The sequence below is a fragment of the Branchiostoma lanceolatum genome, chromosome 13, assembly GCF_035083965.1.
Source record: "Branchiostoma lanceolatum isolate klBraLanc5 chromosome 13, klBraLanc5.hap2, whole genome shotgun sequence".
Lineage (NCBI taxonomy): Eukaryota > Metazoa > Chordata > Leptocardii > Amphioxiformes > Branchiostomatidae > Branchiostoma > Branchiostoma lanceolatum.
Window position 1 is genome coordinate 7028100 of NC_089734.1, and position 15382 is coordinate 7043481.

At 40.3% G+C, this 15382-nt stretch overlaps 1 protein-coding gene across 1 annotated transcript in view; it reads right to left on the reverse strand.

The window, feature by feature from the left end:
* The window catches only part of LOC136447198 (mucin-2-like), a 66341-nt gene extending 51467 nt beyond the window's left edge, over window positions 1-14874 (reverse strand). The window contains exons 1-4 of the mRNA XM_066445902.1: window positions 14630-14874; window positions 13968-13996; window positions 12840-12872; window positions 269-442 (exon numbers count right to left, since the gene is read on the reverse strand). Of these exons, the coding sequence (XP_066301999.1) occupies window positions 269-442; window positions 12840-12872; window positions 13968-13996; window positions 14630-14697 (304 nt within the window). The 5' untranslated portion in view covers window positions 14698-14874. The remainder of the gene's footprint in view (window positions 1-268; window positions 443-12839; window positions 12873-13967; window positions 13997-14629) is intronic.
* Between the last annotated feature and the right edge of the window lie 508 nt (window positions 14875-15382).

Sequence of the window (15382 nt, forward strand, 5' to 3'; positions counted from 1 at the left end):
TGGGTTTATCAGAGGTCACAACAAAAGACATGTGTACAGCGTCAAGTTACAACAGTCAAGAATTATAATCTAAGCGAATTTAACTTCTTCGTGCTTCTTTGTAATGTCAGTCACTGTCCTCTTCACATTAATGTTTCCTATGTCTGAGGCTATCACATGTACATGTATGTTTCCCAATTCCAAGTACTTGAAGAAGACAGGAACTCTGGGAGAGAAAGGGTCGGGACTTTGTCAGAGTGACTCGCCCTAAACGATGATGACGACTTACCCACACACTCTGGGAAGGCCCCAGACCATGTGCCATCCGGATTGCAGAATATTTCTGCGTTACCAGCACCGAGAGTGTATCCGTCCGAACAGCTGGCCGTGCACACCTCCGTGCCGTCCCAGTCTGTCATGCAGCTCACCATGCCGAACGTAGGGGGTTGTGGCATTGCGCAGGCTAGGGAAGACATCAAGGTGTTACTTGATATTGCTTGAATACTGTATTTCTAAGTTTGAAACTTACTTGATGGTCTGCATGCCTTTTTCTGTGAGGCGTTGCAAGCCATTCTATTGACAGTTAATAAATTATAGCCAGCCCGCTCCAATCCAACGTGGATTATTCGTGAAGCGTAATTGGCCACTTAAGTCAATTTGACGTTGAGCCTTATTCATTTAATCCTATCTGGTTGCATCAGTGTGTTCTCATGACTAGTTTTGCCTGGTGAGACACCCCATGAACAACCCAATGAACTCCTTCCTAAAACTTTTCGCAAGAACATGCCAATTTACCGTTAACCATTGCCAGGCCTTCTGACTTAAATGTCGAGCATTGCCGGTCCTCCTAAATTTACCATTAATCGTTGCCAGGATCCCCCCATGCAGACTCTCTTACTTTATTTTACCAGTAATATGTGATGACAAAAAATGTGACTTGTTTCTGAATGTCGTGTTAAAAAAGTTATGCCAAGTTCACACATCTTACAAACTTTGTGTTTTGAAGTCTGTTTTGTGTGGTAATATCAACATTACATCCTAACTTTCTAATAAAGTATGTTATGACAGGTCTGTTGCATGCTGGGAAGGGGAGTGATAGAGAGACAATGCATGATGGGACGGTTTCAGACCAGGGCACAGAAGATGACGCAAGGCTGACTTGTGTCCTTTTCTCCGTTTCCGTGCCATACAGAAAGTTTCAGAGTTAAAGGTGAGCTATGTTTGTCATCAAATATCAGCTAACAAACGTTACAAGGCCTGATTTATCTAAGAGTGTAAAATCATAACGTTATTTATAAACGTGTTTCTGTGCACATCATTTTCGACTGCGACTTTGACCAACTAACTCGTTATAGACTCAGTTACCACCTCACATATTTTACAAAAGGTATGATAATTGTCTTACGTGACTAGTCTGCACACAGAACCTGCCGATGTTCTTGTTGAAAGCTTTTTAATCGTGGCAAAATGTTGCCACATTTTATCTTTCCCGCCACGACTGGCGGCCATTGCTAAATTTTGTATGTGGGACAATCCATTACCAGTGAGCGTAGATAGGTTTTCCAAGCAGTTGACTCTGTGATACTCATGGAAGCTAGTGTACTGTTTGTAGTTAAAAGACTTAAAATATTTTGTGAAATGGCAATAATAACCTTGTCAACATGGCAGAGATTCCGTAAAACTCTCCATTTCAATTCCAAAGTGGAATGTTCCAAAATTCCTTGAATGTTTTGGAATGTTCCCCAGGGAGAATCTCTGGTCGAGTTCCCCATTACGTAATGCCTTGCACCAGCGCCGTCTAGCGACAACACCGACATTGCAGCCTACTTTTCTCAACTTCAAAGATCAAGTGTTCGAAAGTGGTTTGGTGAGTACATACTGAAATCCCTCAAGTATAAAGAATTCAACCACTTTAGTTATCCTTTTCACGAAGTGTGATTTGTTGACAAGTAAGTGAAGCGAAAGGAATAATTTACCTAACCACACATTTTATGAATCACATTAATAGGCATTTGACTTTGACGGAGAGTACTGACTGACTGCATTTGCACAGATCAAAAACACTGCAACCCAAAATAGAACCATTGTGGCACAGGTGTACGGGTTTTTGTGGCTTTGCTAGCAGGTATTGAGGTACGGGACAGGGATTACCATAGCTATATGTACAAAACCGTTTGTCTTACATGTATTAATAGTATGACTTTGACGGCGATACATTGTCGATTTTCATTGTACCAAAACAATTGCTGTACTGAACTTGCATTTATGGGAAATATTTTGTTAGACAGCTCAGACCACTTCACTGTATTCTAATGCTTGTACATTGTTACTATCTGCACGAACTGTCGATCAAGGATTTAAATGGACTTCAAGTTTTCAGGGGTTAACCTGGAGTAAACACATCTGGCGACATCTTATACAAACAAATTGCATTCTCTTATTGTCCCCCGCCGAGAATAAAAACAAACATTGTTAATGATGTACAAATATGGCGTATCACATTGATGTACACAACGCATTGAGAACGGTGAAGGTCTTTCGGTAGGACATCATTTGCATAAAGCCTATGGGACTGGAATGAGTTCATCCATTAGTTATGCTGCTTTCCTAATAGAAAACTTCAATATTTGTAAGCCCACAACCCGACACGTCCTCATTGTTACAACGTCTGATCTTTCAAACAAAATGTCACGGACGTGGCAAATTAGTAACCAGAATAAGGCGTTGTGTGTACCTGAATGATATCACCAAGTCCACCACCTTTACGTTATGGAATGCGTGAAATAAAAAAAGGTCCATTGACATGACCTGATGATAAAGAGATTAAACTTGCCACAATTTGACCCAAGAACAAGATTTGTAGAAAAATACAAATTTTATTATCGTCTTTCACAAAGGCCGATTGTCTACTCACACGGGCTGTGGTGTAACCCGGGGCACAAAGAGGGTAACCCGGTGCAACGGTGCGCGAAGCATGGCATGGGTCTTAAAGTGGGCGGATCCTGATAATTCACGCCTACCTGAATCACGTACATCATAAAGTCTTAAAGAGGACCGCTCAAAGTTGGTACCTCCCTTAAGATGGACCCCTGGCATGGGGTAGCAAATGGTATGATTATCACTTTTCACGAGAGCGAAAGCGAGGCAAGCCACGGCAGTCACGCTTTGAGAGAGCTCCTGAAATCGTGAGATTTTTGGCAGCATATTTCACCGTTTTCGATAGCGATTGTTCATATTTCGTGGAGAGAGAGTTGGAAAGGCTTTAAACAACACATTGACAAGTTTTGGTTGCTGTAAGACATCGGACAAGAGTCAAAACACCCAGACGCTTGGAACGACAACATCGGTGAAGAAGACAAGATGGCGACCTACGCGTCTGTTGCCAACACGACGACGCGTTCGGCAAATTCCACCATGCCGATGGTCAAGCCGGTGTACATGAAGTACAGCGAGGCCACAACGAGAGGTGAGAGATGGCTAAGCACGAGAGAGATCTGTGGGGCAGCCGAGAAGATCGCCGGCTACGAAACCATGGAGGGAGCTCAGTTAGTGGGAGGGCTATGGCGGCTCTATGCCAAGTCAAGGGCGGCACGGACAGCCCTCCTCGCTGAAGGGCTCACTCTCAGAGGGCGTATGATTCCTATCTATGACCACAACCCCTTCATCGTTGATGGTCAGGGAGAGAACACCACCCCCACGACAAGAGTCACCATCAAGGGGATTCCTTTGTCTGCAGACGACCGCGACATCGTGAAATCCCTGGAACGCTTCGGGTGCAAGCTCCGAAGCGCCGTCATGTACGAGAAGGACCGGGACGAAGATAAGAAGCTGACCAGATGGAAGAACGGCAACAGGTTCGTGTTCATTGAAATACCAGCCGAACCTTTGCCCGTCAAGATGACCTTCGGGAACTTTAGAGGTATTGTCAAACACCGAGAACAACACTACAGGAAACCGGAAGACATGACCTGCGGGAAATGTCTGCTCAAGGGGCACTTCAGCAAGATCTGCCCCAACGACATCGTGTGCAGGGACTGTGGCCTGTCAGGACACAAACGTGGTGACCCTGACTGTCAGTTCCTCGCACCGGAACACCAGAACGCCGAAATAACATCTCCATCGGCTGAAGATGTCATAGAGCAGAGTTTCCGGATGTACGTGGAGAAGGAGCCAGCTGCAGAAACATCGCCTGGCACTTCCGGCAACAACGATGGTTGCCATAACAACAGCACCACTCAGGTCAGCCAGACCACTTCCGGGGCACCAGCTGATCAACATGACAGCCCGAAGGCAACACCGCCGAGACAGGAGAATAAGAGTGGCCGCAGAAAATCTAGGCCTACCACCCGGCAGCAGAAGGAGGGACCCAGTGAGCTGGACGACGCTCTGACGAAGATGATGAAGGAGGCGAGGAGGCGTGCAGTTCCAACCAGCACACCGAGGAAGAGAGGGCTGAGTCCGACCAACGATTCCAGCCCCCCCACAACGCAGAAGAAGGCCCGTGGAACAGCTGTGGACAACAACACCTGATCACGCGCGCGAGCCTGACGTCTGCATTCTCGCCGATGACGAACTTGGAACGGAACGGACTTATGATTTATCGGACTTTCGGACTTATGGATTTGACGCTAAGGACCTTTCTGTGTTCTGGTATGGAGCTCATGTCCAACGGACAAAAAATGTACAAAAACTGGATAATCTCTGGTGAGTATGGCTGATCTTCATTGTTTATCGTTAAATGTTAAAGGAATTAGAGATAAATTTAAAAGAAAGACTATTTTTAAATATTGTAAAGATCAAAAAGCAGATGTAATATTTTTACAGGAAACACATATAACTCCGGAGGTAAAGACTGAATTTGATTTAGATTGGGGAGAGAAGGGTTTCCACTCCTGTGGAACCAGTAAAAGTAGAGGAGTATCTATTTATTTCGGTCTAAAATGTAATGTGGAAAATATAGAAGTATTTGGTGATAATGGAGAAGGTAGGAAAATTCTGATAAATTGCCAAATTGGAGATTTAGACCTAACATTAGTTAACATTTATGCCCCAAATAAAGTTACTGAGAGAAATACCTTTCTAACTAACCTTACTAAATGGATAGATGATAATAGACAGCTTAGCAATGATACTACTAGAGAGGTAATTGCTGGAGGAGATTATAATGCAGTCTACCATAGTGATAAAGATAAAAAGGGAGGGACATTGATTAATGTAGAGCAGTCATCAGTAGCTTTAAGAAAGTTCTGTTCATCTTTAGACCTTTGTGATATTTGGCGGGAAAAGAATAAAGAGCTTAGGCAGTTTACTTATAGGGATAACTTCCATAAAGTATCATGCAGATTAGACTATTGGTTTATTTCAAAATCTATGCTGAAGTCAGTCAGGAAATGTGATATTAGACCTAGTGTAAAGACAGACCATAATGCAATTTTCCTTAAATTACATAGCACAGAAAAGGATAGAGGCCCCAACTATTGGAAACTAAACACTGAAATTCTTAAAGAAGAACAGTATTGTAATGAGATTAAAGATCTAATTCATAACACGATAACAGAAGAAGCTGACTTACCCCACTGTTTGCTTTTGGAATTGTGCTATGTTAGGATCAGAGAATTATCCATTTCTTACTGTAAGAAGAGAGCATTGAAAAGCAGACAGAAAGAAAATGATTTGACCACCACAATAACAACACTAACTAAAGTTATAGAAAATGAAGATAGTGAGGTAGCTCTATTAGCTAAACATAAACTAGAAAGGGCAAAAATGCAGCTAGACAAATTATATGAAACCAGGGCCAAAGGAGCCTACATAAGGTCTAGGGCAAAATGGATTAAGGAAGGGGAGAAATGTACAAAATTTTTTCTTAATCTAGAAAGGAAAAACTTAACAAAATCTAACATTGATATGCTAAAGCAGGGAGACAAGGACATCTTTGATCAACAGGAAATTTTAGCTGAAGCTGTAAACTTCTATAAAGACTTATATAGCAAAGATAATATTCAGCCTGATAATGTAGATAATTATCTAGCAGATATAACCTTAGATAATATACTTACAGATTATGAGAAACATGACATAGATAAACCAATAACCCTAAAAGAATGTGAGCAAGCTCTAAATGAAATGAAAAATAACAAAGCTCCAGGACCTAATGGACTTCCTTCTGAATTCTTTAAACATTTTTGGAATTTATTAGGACCCCTTGTGCATGAATCCTTTTTAGAGGGTTACCAAAACAAAAAATTGGCTCATTCACAAAGAACAGCTCTTCTGAAACTATTACATAAGAAAAATGAACTACATCTTTTGAAGAATTGGAGACCTATAAGCCTTCTAAATTGTGACTACAAAATTATAGCTTTTACCCTAGCTAATAGAGTGAAAAAGGTACTCCCAAAACTTATAAACCAAAGTCAAACAGCATATATTAAAGGAAGATTCATTGGACAGAATATAAGAATCATAAATGACATAATATTTTATGCAAAACGTGAAAGAAAGACTGGAGCTTTATTATTCTTGGATTTTGAGAAGGCCTTTGATTCTGTAAATAGAGATTTTATGTACAAAACCCTTCACAAATTTAACTTTGGCCCAGCATTTATAGATTGGATAAAAGTACTATATACGGATACGTGCTGCAATATATTGAATAATGGCTGGATATCAGAGCCCATAGAATTAAGCCGAGGTATAAGACAGGGTTGCCCATTATCATGTTTGCTGTTTATATTAGTGACAGAAATTATGGCCACTAAGATAAGGAAATCTAAAGAAATAAACGGTATTTTAGTTCCGCATAATGAGGGTAGTGAAGAAATGAAAATAAGCCAGGTAGCTGATGACACAACATTATTTCTAGCAAATGAACATTCAATAGTAAATGCTGTAGAAATTATAACTGAATTTAGTAAGGTAGCAGGAACTAAACTTAATAAAAGTAAAACCCAGGCTATTTGGATAGGTGTGTGGGAGAAAAAAGATAAAAAGATTCTAGATCTAGATTGGACAAAAGAACCAATTAAAGCACTTGGGATGTACTTTGGCCACAACCCAAGTGTATGTGAGCTTTTAAACTGGGAAAAGAAAATAGAGAAGCTAAAGAACACCCTTAATTTGTGGAGAGGCAGAAAACTAACCCTATATGGTAAAGTAATAGTTATTAAACAACTTGCATTGTCCCAACTAATTTATAATTTCATTAATATTGATACCCCAGAATGGGCAATAAAGGAGATAGAAAAGGCATTGTGGAGCTTTCTTTGGAATGGTAAACCAGATAAAATCTCTAGAAATTGCATAATTGGTGATTATTGTGAGGGTGGCATAAAAATGGTCAATGTTAGATGTCAGATTCAAGGTCTATTGGCTTCATGGGTCAGGAGATTTTGTAATGGACATATGTCCCATTGGAAATTGATACCAAATTTCTACCTGAAAGATTTTGGAGAAGGTGATTTGATTTTCAAAATGAATTTCTCAAATAGAGATCATTGCCCAGATATATCTACTATACCTATATTCTATAGAGCTGTTGTCCTTGCTTGGCACCAAGCTGGTGGCGGGGTAAGTAAGCAGCCACAAACATTAGAGGAAATTCTAAATGAAGTAATTTGGGGAAATCATAATATAATTTCAAAGAGAAAAACTTTGTTTTATAAGAACTGGGTAAAAGTAGGCCTTGTACAGATAAAAGATATTTTCCCGGATGGTAAATTCATATTAGCGAGGACATTAATGGAGAAATTAGAAAACACCAAAAACTTTTTAGCTGAACAAAATAATCTTCTTAAAGCAATACCTAAAGAATGGAAAGCAAAATTAATTCAATACTCTACCCAACTAAGTGAATTTGAATCTAACTCAACACAAATTGGATTACTTCATGACAAATTTGTACCTGTTGAAAAGGCTACTTCAAAAACCATTTATAGTCACTTGAATAATCAGATATTCAGAGAAAGAAAAAGTATTGACAGTTGGGGAGAATTGTTGAATGTTATTATTTTAGATAAAAATCTAGTATGGAAAAATATAACTGTAGACATTAAAGAAAATAAGCTAAGAGAATTCAACTTTAAACTTTTGCACCAAATTCTACCCTGTAAATCTAAACTGAATAAATGGAAAATAAAAGATCAGAAAGGTGAAGTATACAGTCCTACTTGTGGAATATGTAATGTAGAGGAGACATATGTACACATGTTTATAGAGTGTAAAAGACTTGAGAATTTTTGGCAGAAGATAGAGAATGTACTGTCTCAGAAGGTGAGTAGGATAAAGGTTGACAAGTTGATGGTTTTTCTAGGCTACAGATATAGGTCAAAGGTCAACATTTTTGTAAACAAAGTTGTAACATTAGCCAAATTTGCGATTTTTAGATCATGGGTAAAATATAAAGATAATAAATTGGACTTAATGAGAGATGACATTTTTGCTACTTTCCTCTGGGACCTTAGGAATGACACACATGTATGGAACTGTATTTATTCAATGTAAAGCTGTAAAAGTGACCGTGATTGTAATTGTGATTGTTGTGTTTGTTTATTCTTTATCTTTGAGTGTGTTACTGACTACAACAGTGTGAGTGGTATTTGTGGCAATGTCAACCAACTGATGTTTTTGTATATGTAGATCTGGTGTAAGTTGTTTATCATACCCAACAATGTTATTGTGCTCCTGTATGTATATGATATTTTTGTTTACCTGGCGTTGTCTATGTGAGAATGTTGTAATCTCTTTGTTTTGTATGGCTGGTGTTGTAACACTAACAGTAAGTATTGTAGCCTGATTTTGTGTATTGGTAAATTTGTAACTTTTTGTTTTTTGTGTGTTTTCCCTGATGCTTGTTTTTGTTGTTGTTGTGATTTATGGCATTTGTGTATTTTGTTCTGATGCATGAATAATTGTATATGTTTCTGCTGTTTGTCTATATACGCTTGTTCTCACTTTTTTTGTTTCTATCTGATGTAATTGTTTGATATGGTGTTAATGTAGCTTTTGTTTTATATTTTTTTGTGCCTGTATAGCGGTTATAATTTGAGTGTGTATAGCGTGTAATGTTTTACATGTAGATATGTTTCATATATAAATGTATTTTGTAAATTTTTGTAAAACTTGTAATAAATGCAAACAATTGGTAAGTGTTATATTCAAAACACAGGGAAGGAAAACCCTGCACAGAAACCCAGGGATGACATCCCTGCACAAAAGTCCTAGGGAAGAAACCCTAGCACAGAAAATCCAGGGGGGATGAAACACCCCTGTCAAAAAAGTCCTAGGGAGCGCACCCTAGCCAAAAAAGCCAGTGGGAATGACCCCTGTAGATATATGTAACTAGGGAGCTCACCCTAGTGCAAAAAAGCCAGTGGGAATGGCCCCTGCAACAATATGTAACTGTGTTTATTTGTTGGTTGTAAATGTGTAATGTAAATATGTTGGTATGTTAAGTATTTATGTATGTTCGAATAAAATTTAAAAAAAAAAAAAAAAAAAAAAAAAAAAAAAAAAATGATTATCACTTTCAGAGGGTGTTCTGATATTATACTGTTTTTGCTGGTCAAATCAAATGTCCAGTAGGTCATGATCAAGCCAACTTTCCTGACGTGTGTATGGTCAGGCGATCAGCATCTTTCGCACCCCACGTACTAGTATGTCAGACAGCCACGCCTGTGCTGACTAACTTATAAACATCCTGCTTGTTGTCCGCGATGTAGACTAATTGATCCATGTTGACGGAACCCATTAATTTTCAACAACACCTGTTATAGCCCCTGTCTAACTAGGACGCCGCACACACATGATTGAGAGGGAGCGGTGACAACCTAAAGTCATTTATCTTGTAGATGATCATGTTGTGAGTGTATCTCATTGGAGATTGGAATCCACTTCAAAGTATCTAGTCGGACATTTTCTCTCTGTACGTCTTCAGCCATGGATGTGCAGCCTAAATACTTCTTCGCGGTAAAATACTGACGTTGTTGCCCAGTTCCTCTGGAGGGTTTATAATTAAATCAAGCATCGCCGCGTCAAGCTTCAATATTGACTTGTATGCGGGCTCTATATTAGAATTTGTACTGCACACACTCTATGTGTTTACCTTTATTTCCAATGGCCATGCGCCCGGTGACTGAAGTCCAAGCACTGTTTGCTAATTGCTTGATGTTGCGCAAGGAACGTTGGAACTTTCAAATCAAGCACACGTTTGAAGGTTTTGCAGCTCACGAAATTTGTATTGATATTTAAGATTATAAACATTATTAAAGGAAGGCATGTGATTGTTATTTGACGTAGACTAAGGAAATATATTAAAGATAAAGTTCAATGACTTTTCATCGTGGCATTGTGCATATTCTTGTTCTTAACGTTGAGTTATGTGCGTGTGGCATCAATGGAATCTTTGGCTTAAACGCTAGCTTGTCGTCTCTCTCAAGATGTTTACGGAAAGATTAAAGAAAGTAGACGCCTATAGTTTGGTTGTAAGAAGATATTGTTGGCCAGCGCCTTCGCCAATATGGTTATGTTTTCGTTGCCGTTTGTGTGTCTGTGGACAGCATAATTCGAGAAGCTGTAGATGGATCCCTATGATATTAGGTAGGTGGGTAGGGGTCAGGAAAACAAAGGTCAAGTTCGATAATGGGCCACTAGCGTTATTCTAAAGTACTGCAGCAGAACTCTCGGTCTTGATACATGTGTTCTAGACATGTTATGGTCGGGATTTTTAAGTGGTAGATAACTCTACTGAGAGGGAGAAAGTAAGTGGTGTAGGTTTGGTCCTCCTATCAGCTTTTTTTGAATTGCAGGGGCCGATTTTGTTTCATTGTATAGAATGTCACTGATGTGACCCGGGATCTAATAAACAGTCTGATCAGGCGTCTAAGCTGCGTTCAAAGGTTTAAACATTGCACGTGGTCAAGGCATGATTGAACTGGATTCCAGCCATAATAAATGCGCTAAAGATACCTTCGCCAAACTGACATCGCAAACATTCTCAAGTGGTGTACCACTTGAATCAACTTTGTTCACCAGCAATCAGCATTATCTTAAATTTTCTTCCTGCTGAGTTTGTATAGTAAATACCTCGTTGTTTTTATACTAATTGAGAAGTAGGAGTGCCGGGTATTAGAATGGTTTACTAATTACGGAGGCTTTATCAGGAGCTGGGCATAGTACAATGTGTAGCAGGTGGGGTTATCTCTCGCGGGGTGCTACTCTTATCAAACTCTTTTATGTTCCCGTTGTCTCACTGTTTAGCGATCGTGTTCACTGTAGTCAATGAAATGGGAATCAAAGACCTTATAGACGTGTCCGTCTCTCCATCAGATAGTTATAAAAGCTTAATGACTGGACATCAATTGGGATTGCCTGACTGCGTTAGTCTTGTCATGATGTTTACTTTTGCCTCACTGCCACTGGTATGATATCTGTATGAAATAATCTCATATGGACTACCCTATTATGAAAGCGGTTTATACCGAGACTCAAACTAAGCTGCGGTACATCATAAGATTGTCATGTGATGAAGATGTCTGTTGTTATACTGCCCCACACCGGTAGCCACTCCTCGTTTTTTTTTCAATACATCCGCCCGAAAGAGTCACACTAACATTTGAGGCAATGAAAGATTGCTGATTATACAAGACTATATGTCACCAAAGCTGTGCACCGCGTGCCTTTACTTGACGACTCCAAGCAAGGCCGGCGCAACATCCGTGTAAACTGCAAATGACTTTTGACTTAAGTCAACAGCGGAGGAGGCGATGACGCACTGCGTTGCCATGGATACGGTGGTTTATGTCGGCCATTTGGACAAACCTGCCAATCGCGTACACGGATTTCGGCGCTCGCTGCGATGACGATGGAATTTTATCAAAGTTTTGGCCAGAAAAATCGATATCCTTGGCAAACAATCTGCGAGACCCACACAGGGAAAGGGCAAGCAAACACATTTACCAGCATCAAAAGTGTTGACTTTGTCGTTTCGGCCCGAAGCGTGTTTGCTATGTTACCATGGGGAGCCTTTTAAACTCCAAACATGCCTTGGCTAACAGATACAGCCGGATTTAGGCCCCTAAACTAGTCTATTCTGAAGTGGACATCAAGTGTGTTTATCGGGTCTAATTGTATAACTCTATCTAGGTCTAGATCGGAGCGGTGCTTTAAGTAGTCTATATGGACGGTTCAAATAGTTATGTTTATGATATCTGCCCTGATGCGGTCCTGAAAATATCAAACGGCCTTGAACTTTGCGATAGCATATGACCAATTGACCAGATGGTCGTTGCCAAAGGGGCGTAACCTTGGCACAAGCATGGCCGGATATGAAAGATACTGTTGTATGCAGATAACGTTGCACCTAAAAGTGGACATCTCAGCCTTACAAAAGCTATAATGTGTGCATGGTACAGTCTCACGTAAACCTATAACTGGTAAGATACGATTTCACTCCTGCTACAGAGTGTACGAATTTTTGACTAAAAACAACTTTCTAAGGTATTTTCGCAGGGGAAAGGACATAGCTGAGATTGCAGCTTCTCTTGCCCGGAGACTAACTGCGACATATCTACCAACCTCCGTGAAGGCATTCGTTTGCCACTCGAGTGGGCGTCAGAACATAATACTTAATCCAATGCGTCAATAACATCTCTAACTTTGTTTAACTTTGTCTTCAGCCTTATTTTCATATGTACTGTCTCGCGGCCACTCCCTATGTGTTAACCTACCTTCAATAGCTTCGCTGACACGAACAATACAAATGTCACACGCTTACTAGTGAGCAAATAAATGATTGCCAAACTATTTGCAGCTAACGGATTGGCTAGTACAGCGTAAGGTGTAGAAGGGAATGGGTTACTTACGGACTTGTCTCATATCATCTTGTTGTCCTTGGGCTGTAAGAGGGAGAGAGGGAAATTGAGATTTTAGGGCATAATTCAGAATAGTGCACCGTAGTCATATCTTTACTGTACAGCAGAATGTTTTAATGTCATCTACATGATACAGATCTACGCGAAATTAACACTGGACCTAAGCACAAATTACCATGTTTCATGAAACAGTAGGAAAGCATAGTATACATATTCGTAATAGTTTTGTGAGGTGATACTTTGCGCGATATTTGCGACGCCATAATACAATAACGACAGAAGGGGCGTTTCAATGAAGTCCAATAAAGTGTTTCGAGCAATGATGACGGTATTCAATGACACGGCTTGGTACATTTTAACACAAAGAGAGCGTCGCAGGTATTTGAGTAGTGGTTTGGGTTGGTTCATGACCTGTTATATGTAACTGTCCCCTTGGACATTGCGGCTACGTTATGCAAAGAATCCTTTGTATAGCCTGACCAAAATGTCCTTCGTTGCCTTGCGAGGAGAGTCCTACCATAGAACATTACTAACTGGTTAACAGGTGTATTCGTCATATGTGCCACTCAAACGCTATACAAACGTTACCTGACATCTAAAATGAGTTTAAGGATAAGGTGTGCGTCACCATTCCGGAACACAATGACAAGAAGTCGAACAGAAGGACACTTCGGTTTACACTTGTACAAACATATAAGAAAAGACTCGACGTTATCGCTTTATAAAATCAAAAGTTAAGATTTGACCCGACTTTTAAACGTTATTAAGCGTTCCTGTGAATTGAGAACGTTTCTGAAGTGATATCTTATTAAACACTACCGCGTACTTAGGTAAACTTTGTTGTCACAGGGCGCTATTGGGGTACCTTTACATAAAGATTAAGCCAGCCTCGTCTTTAGAAATATTTTAAACTTTCTGTCTTTTGAGGAATATATATTAAGATGTCAGAACGGTCAAGAAACAGTAGTTTTAAGTATCTATAACAGTATAATTCGGGGAATCATTAGCTTGAATAGCTTTAAGAGAAAGTAAGTGAAACAGGGCCACTTAGATATATTAGGGCAGTGACTTGAATACGGTCATGCAATAGATTCTTAAGAGTTGTAAAACAATACTTACGGATCATCATCGCCGACCTCTGCTGCCTCCTGCAATATAAACATAATTTTCATATCTTTGATGTGCACGTGCCACGAAAAGTTATTTCCTTGCGTACTATTGTGCCCAACCACTTTTAATGCGGATCTTTTTGCAGAATAGTTACCTTTAATGCTGTTCTAAGTCATTATCAAGTCAAGCACGTTCTTTCATACAAAGACTACTTACATTACGAACTGTACGTTTCAATTTTTGGATCTCACAAGGAGACATGACTATGCAAAATTAATCCCAAAACTCCGATAGAAATCAAGGAGACTTTAAAACAAGACGTATTTCAAGTGTCCAATCTTCCAACTGGACGCTAGGAAAGAAAGATCAGCACAGTAGCCTCTGCGGATGACCAGAGCCGGGCGGCACTAGAAATGTACAAGTTGGATCCTACCTTTCGATGGCACTATCACACTACATAGCTGCAAATCTACCAACTACGACAGCAAAGCACGATGCACAAATAGCGCTGTAGTCCACTAGGCTTTCTAGAGAAGCAGTGGGCTCCATTTTCTCCCTTCTACGATCGTACAGCTCTCCAGCTAAGGCAGAATTTGGCGACAACGTTTTGAAGGTACTCTTGGTCGTATGCCGCTCATGCAGTAGTAAAACTCTCCAGAAAGGTTCCTTACCCAGCGTCGATCCCGCTGAGGCAGAGAAGGGCGAGACAAGTCCATAGTTGGGCGTTATTTAGCCCCATTGTTGCACTTTTTGTGCAGGTAGTTTGGTAATGTCCAGTTCCTCTTGAATCGTTCCTTGATCTTCCACGAGGATCTGGTTAGGATGGTACTGTCTGCAGCTATTTAGCTACAGATCCTTTCACGATCTGTAATCAAAGCTGATTCAGTCCTCCGGTCGCTGTTCTCACCTCTCATCGCCCTTTTATACCCCGAACAAAGGCCGTCATTTATCAGTGACCAGGTACACAGATTGCCCAAACCAATCACAGAGCCCACACCTTCGTCTGGACCAATGCGAGCGCAAAGTCCGGTCAAACGTTTGAGCAACACATAGCGACGCTGTCATCGAACGTACGCATGACGCACCAGGATGTTTCATAAACCGGAGGAACAGAACTTACGAAACCTGCTGTGTAATACAATTTATGCAATCTGACATGTTCCACATCCAACTTTTACAATCTGTACAGTTTGTCCTTCTGTTCAAGGAATTTGGTTATCCCAAAAGTTTCTCGGTAGGCAAGGAAACTATCGGGAATCGTCATCTAAAGAAAGACAATAATCTAGTACATGAGAGTGTTTTGCTCGGTTCCTATGCAGCGAAGAAACATGTAGACTCGCCCACCATTCCGACCTGCCTATGTTGGTAGGTATAGATGATAAAGCCATGACTCTTAGGTATGTACTATTTGCAAGGCATAATTA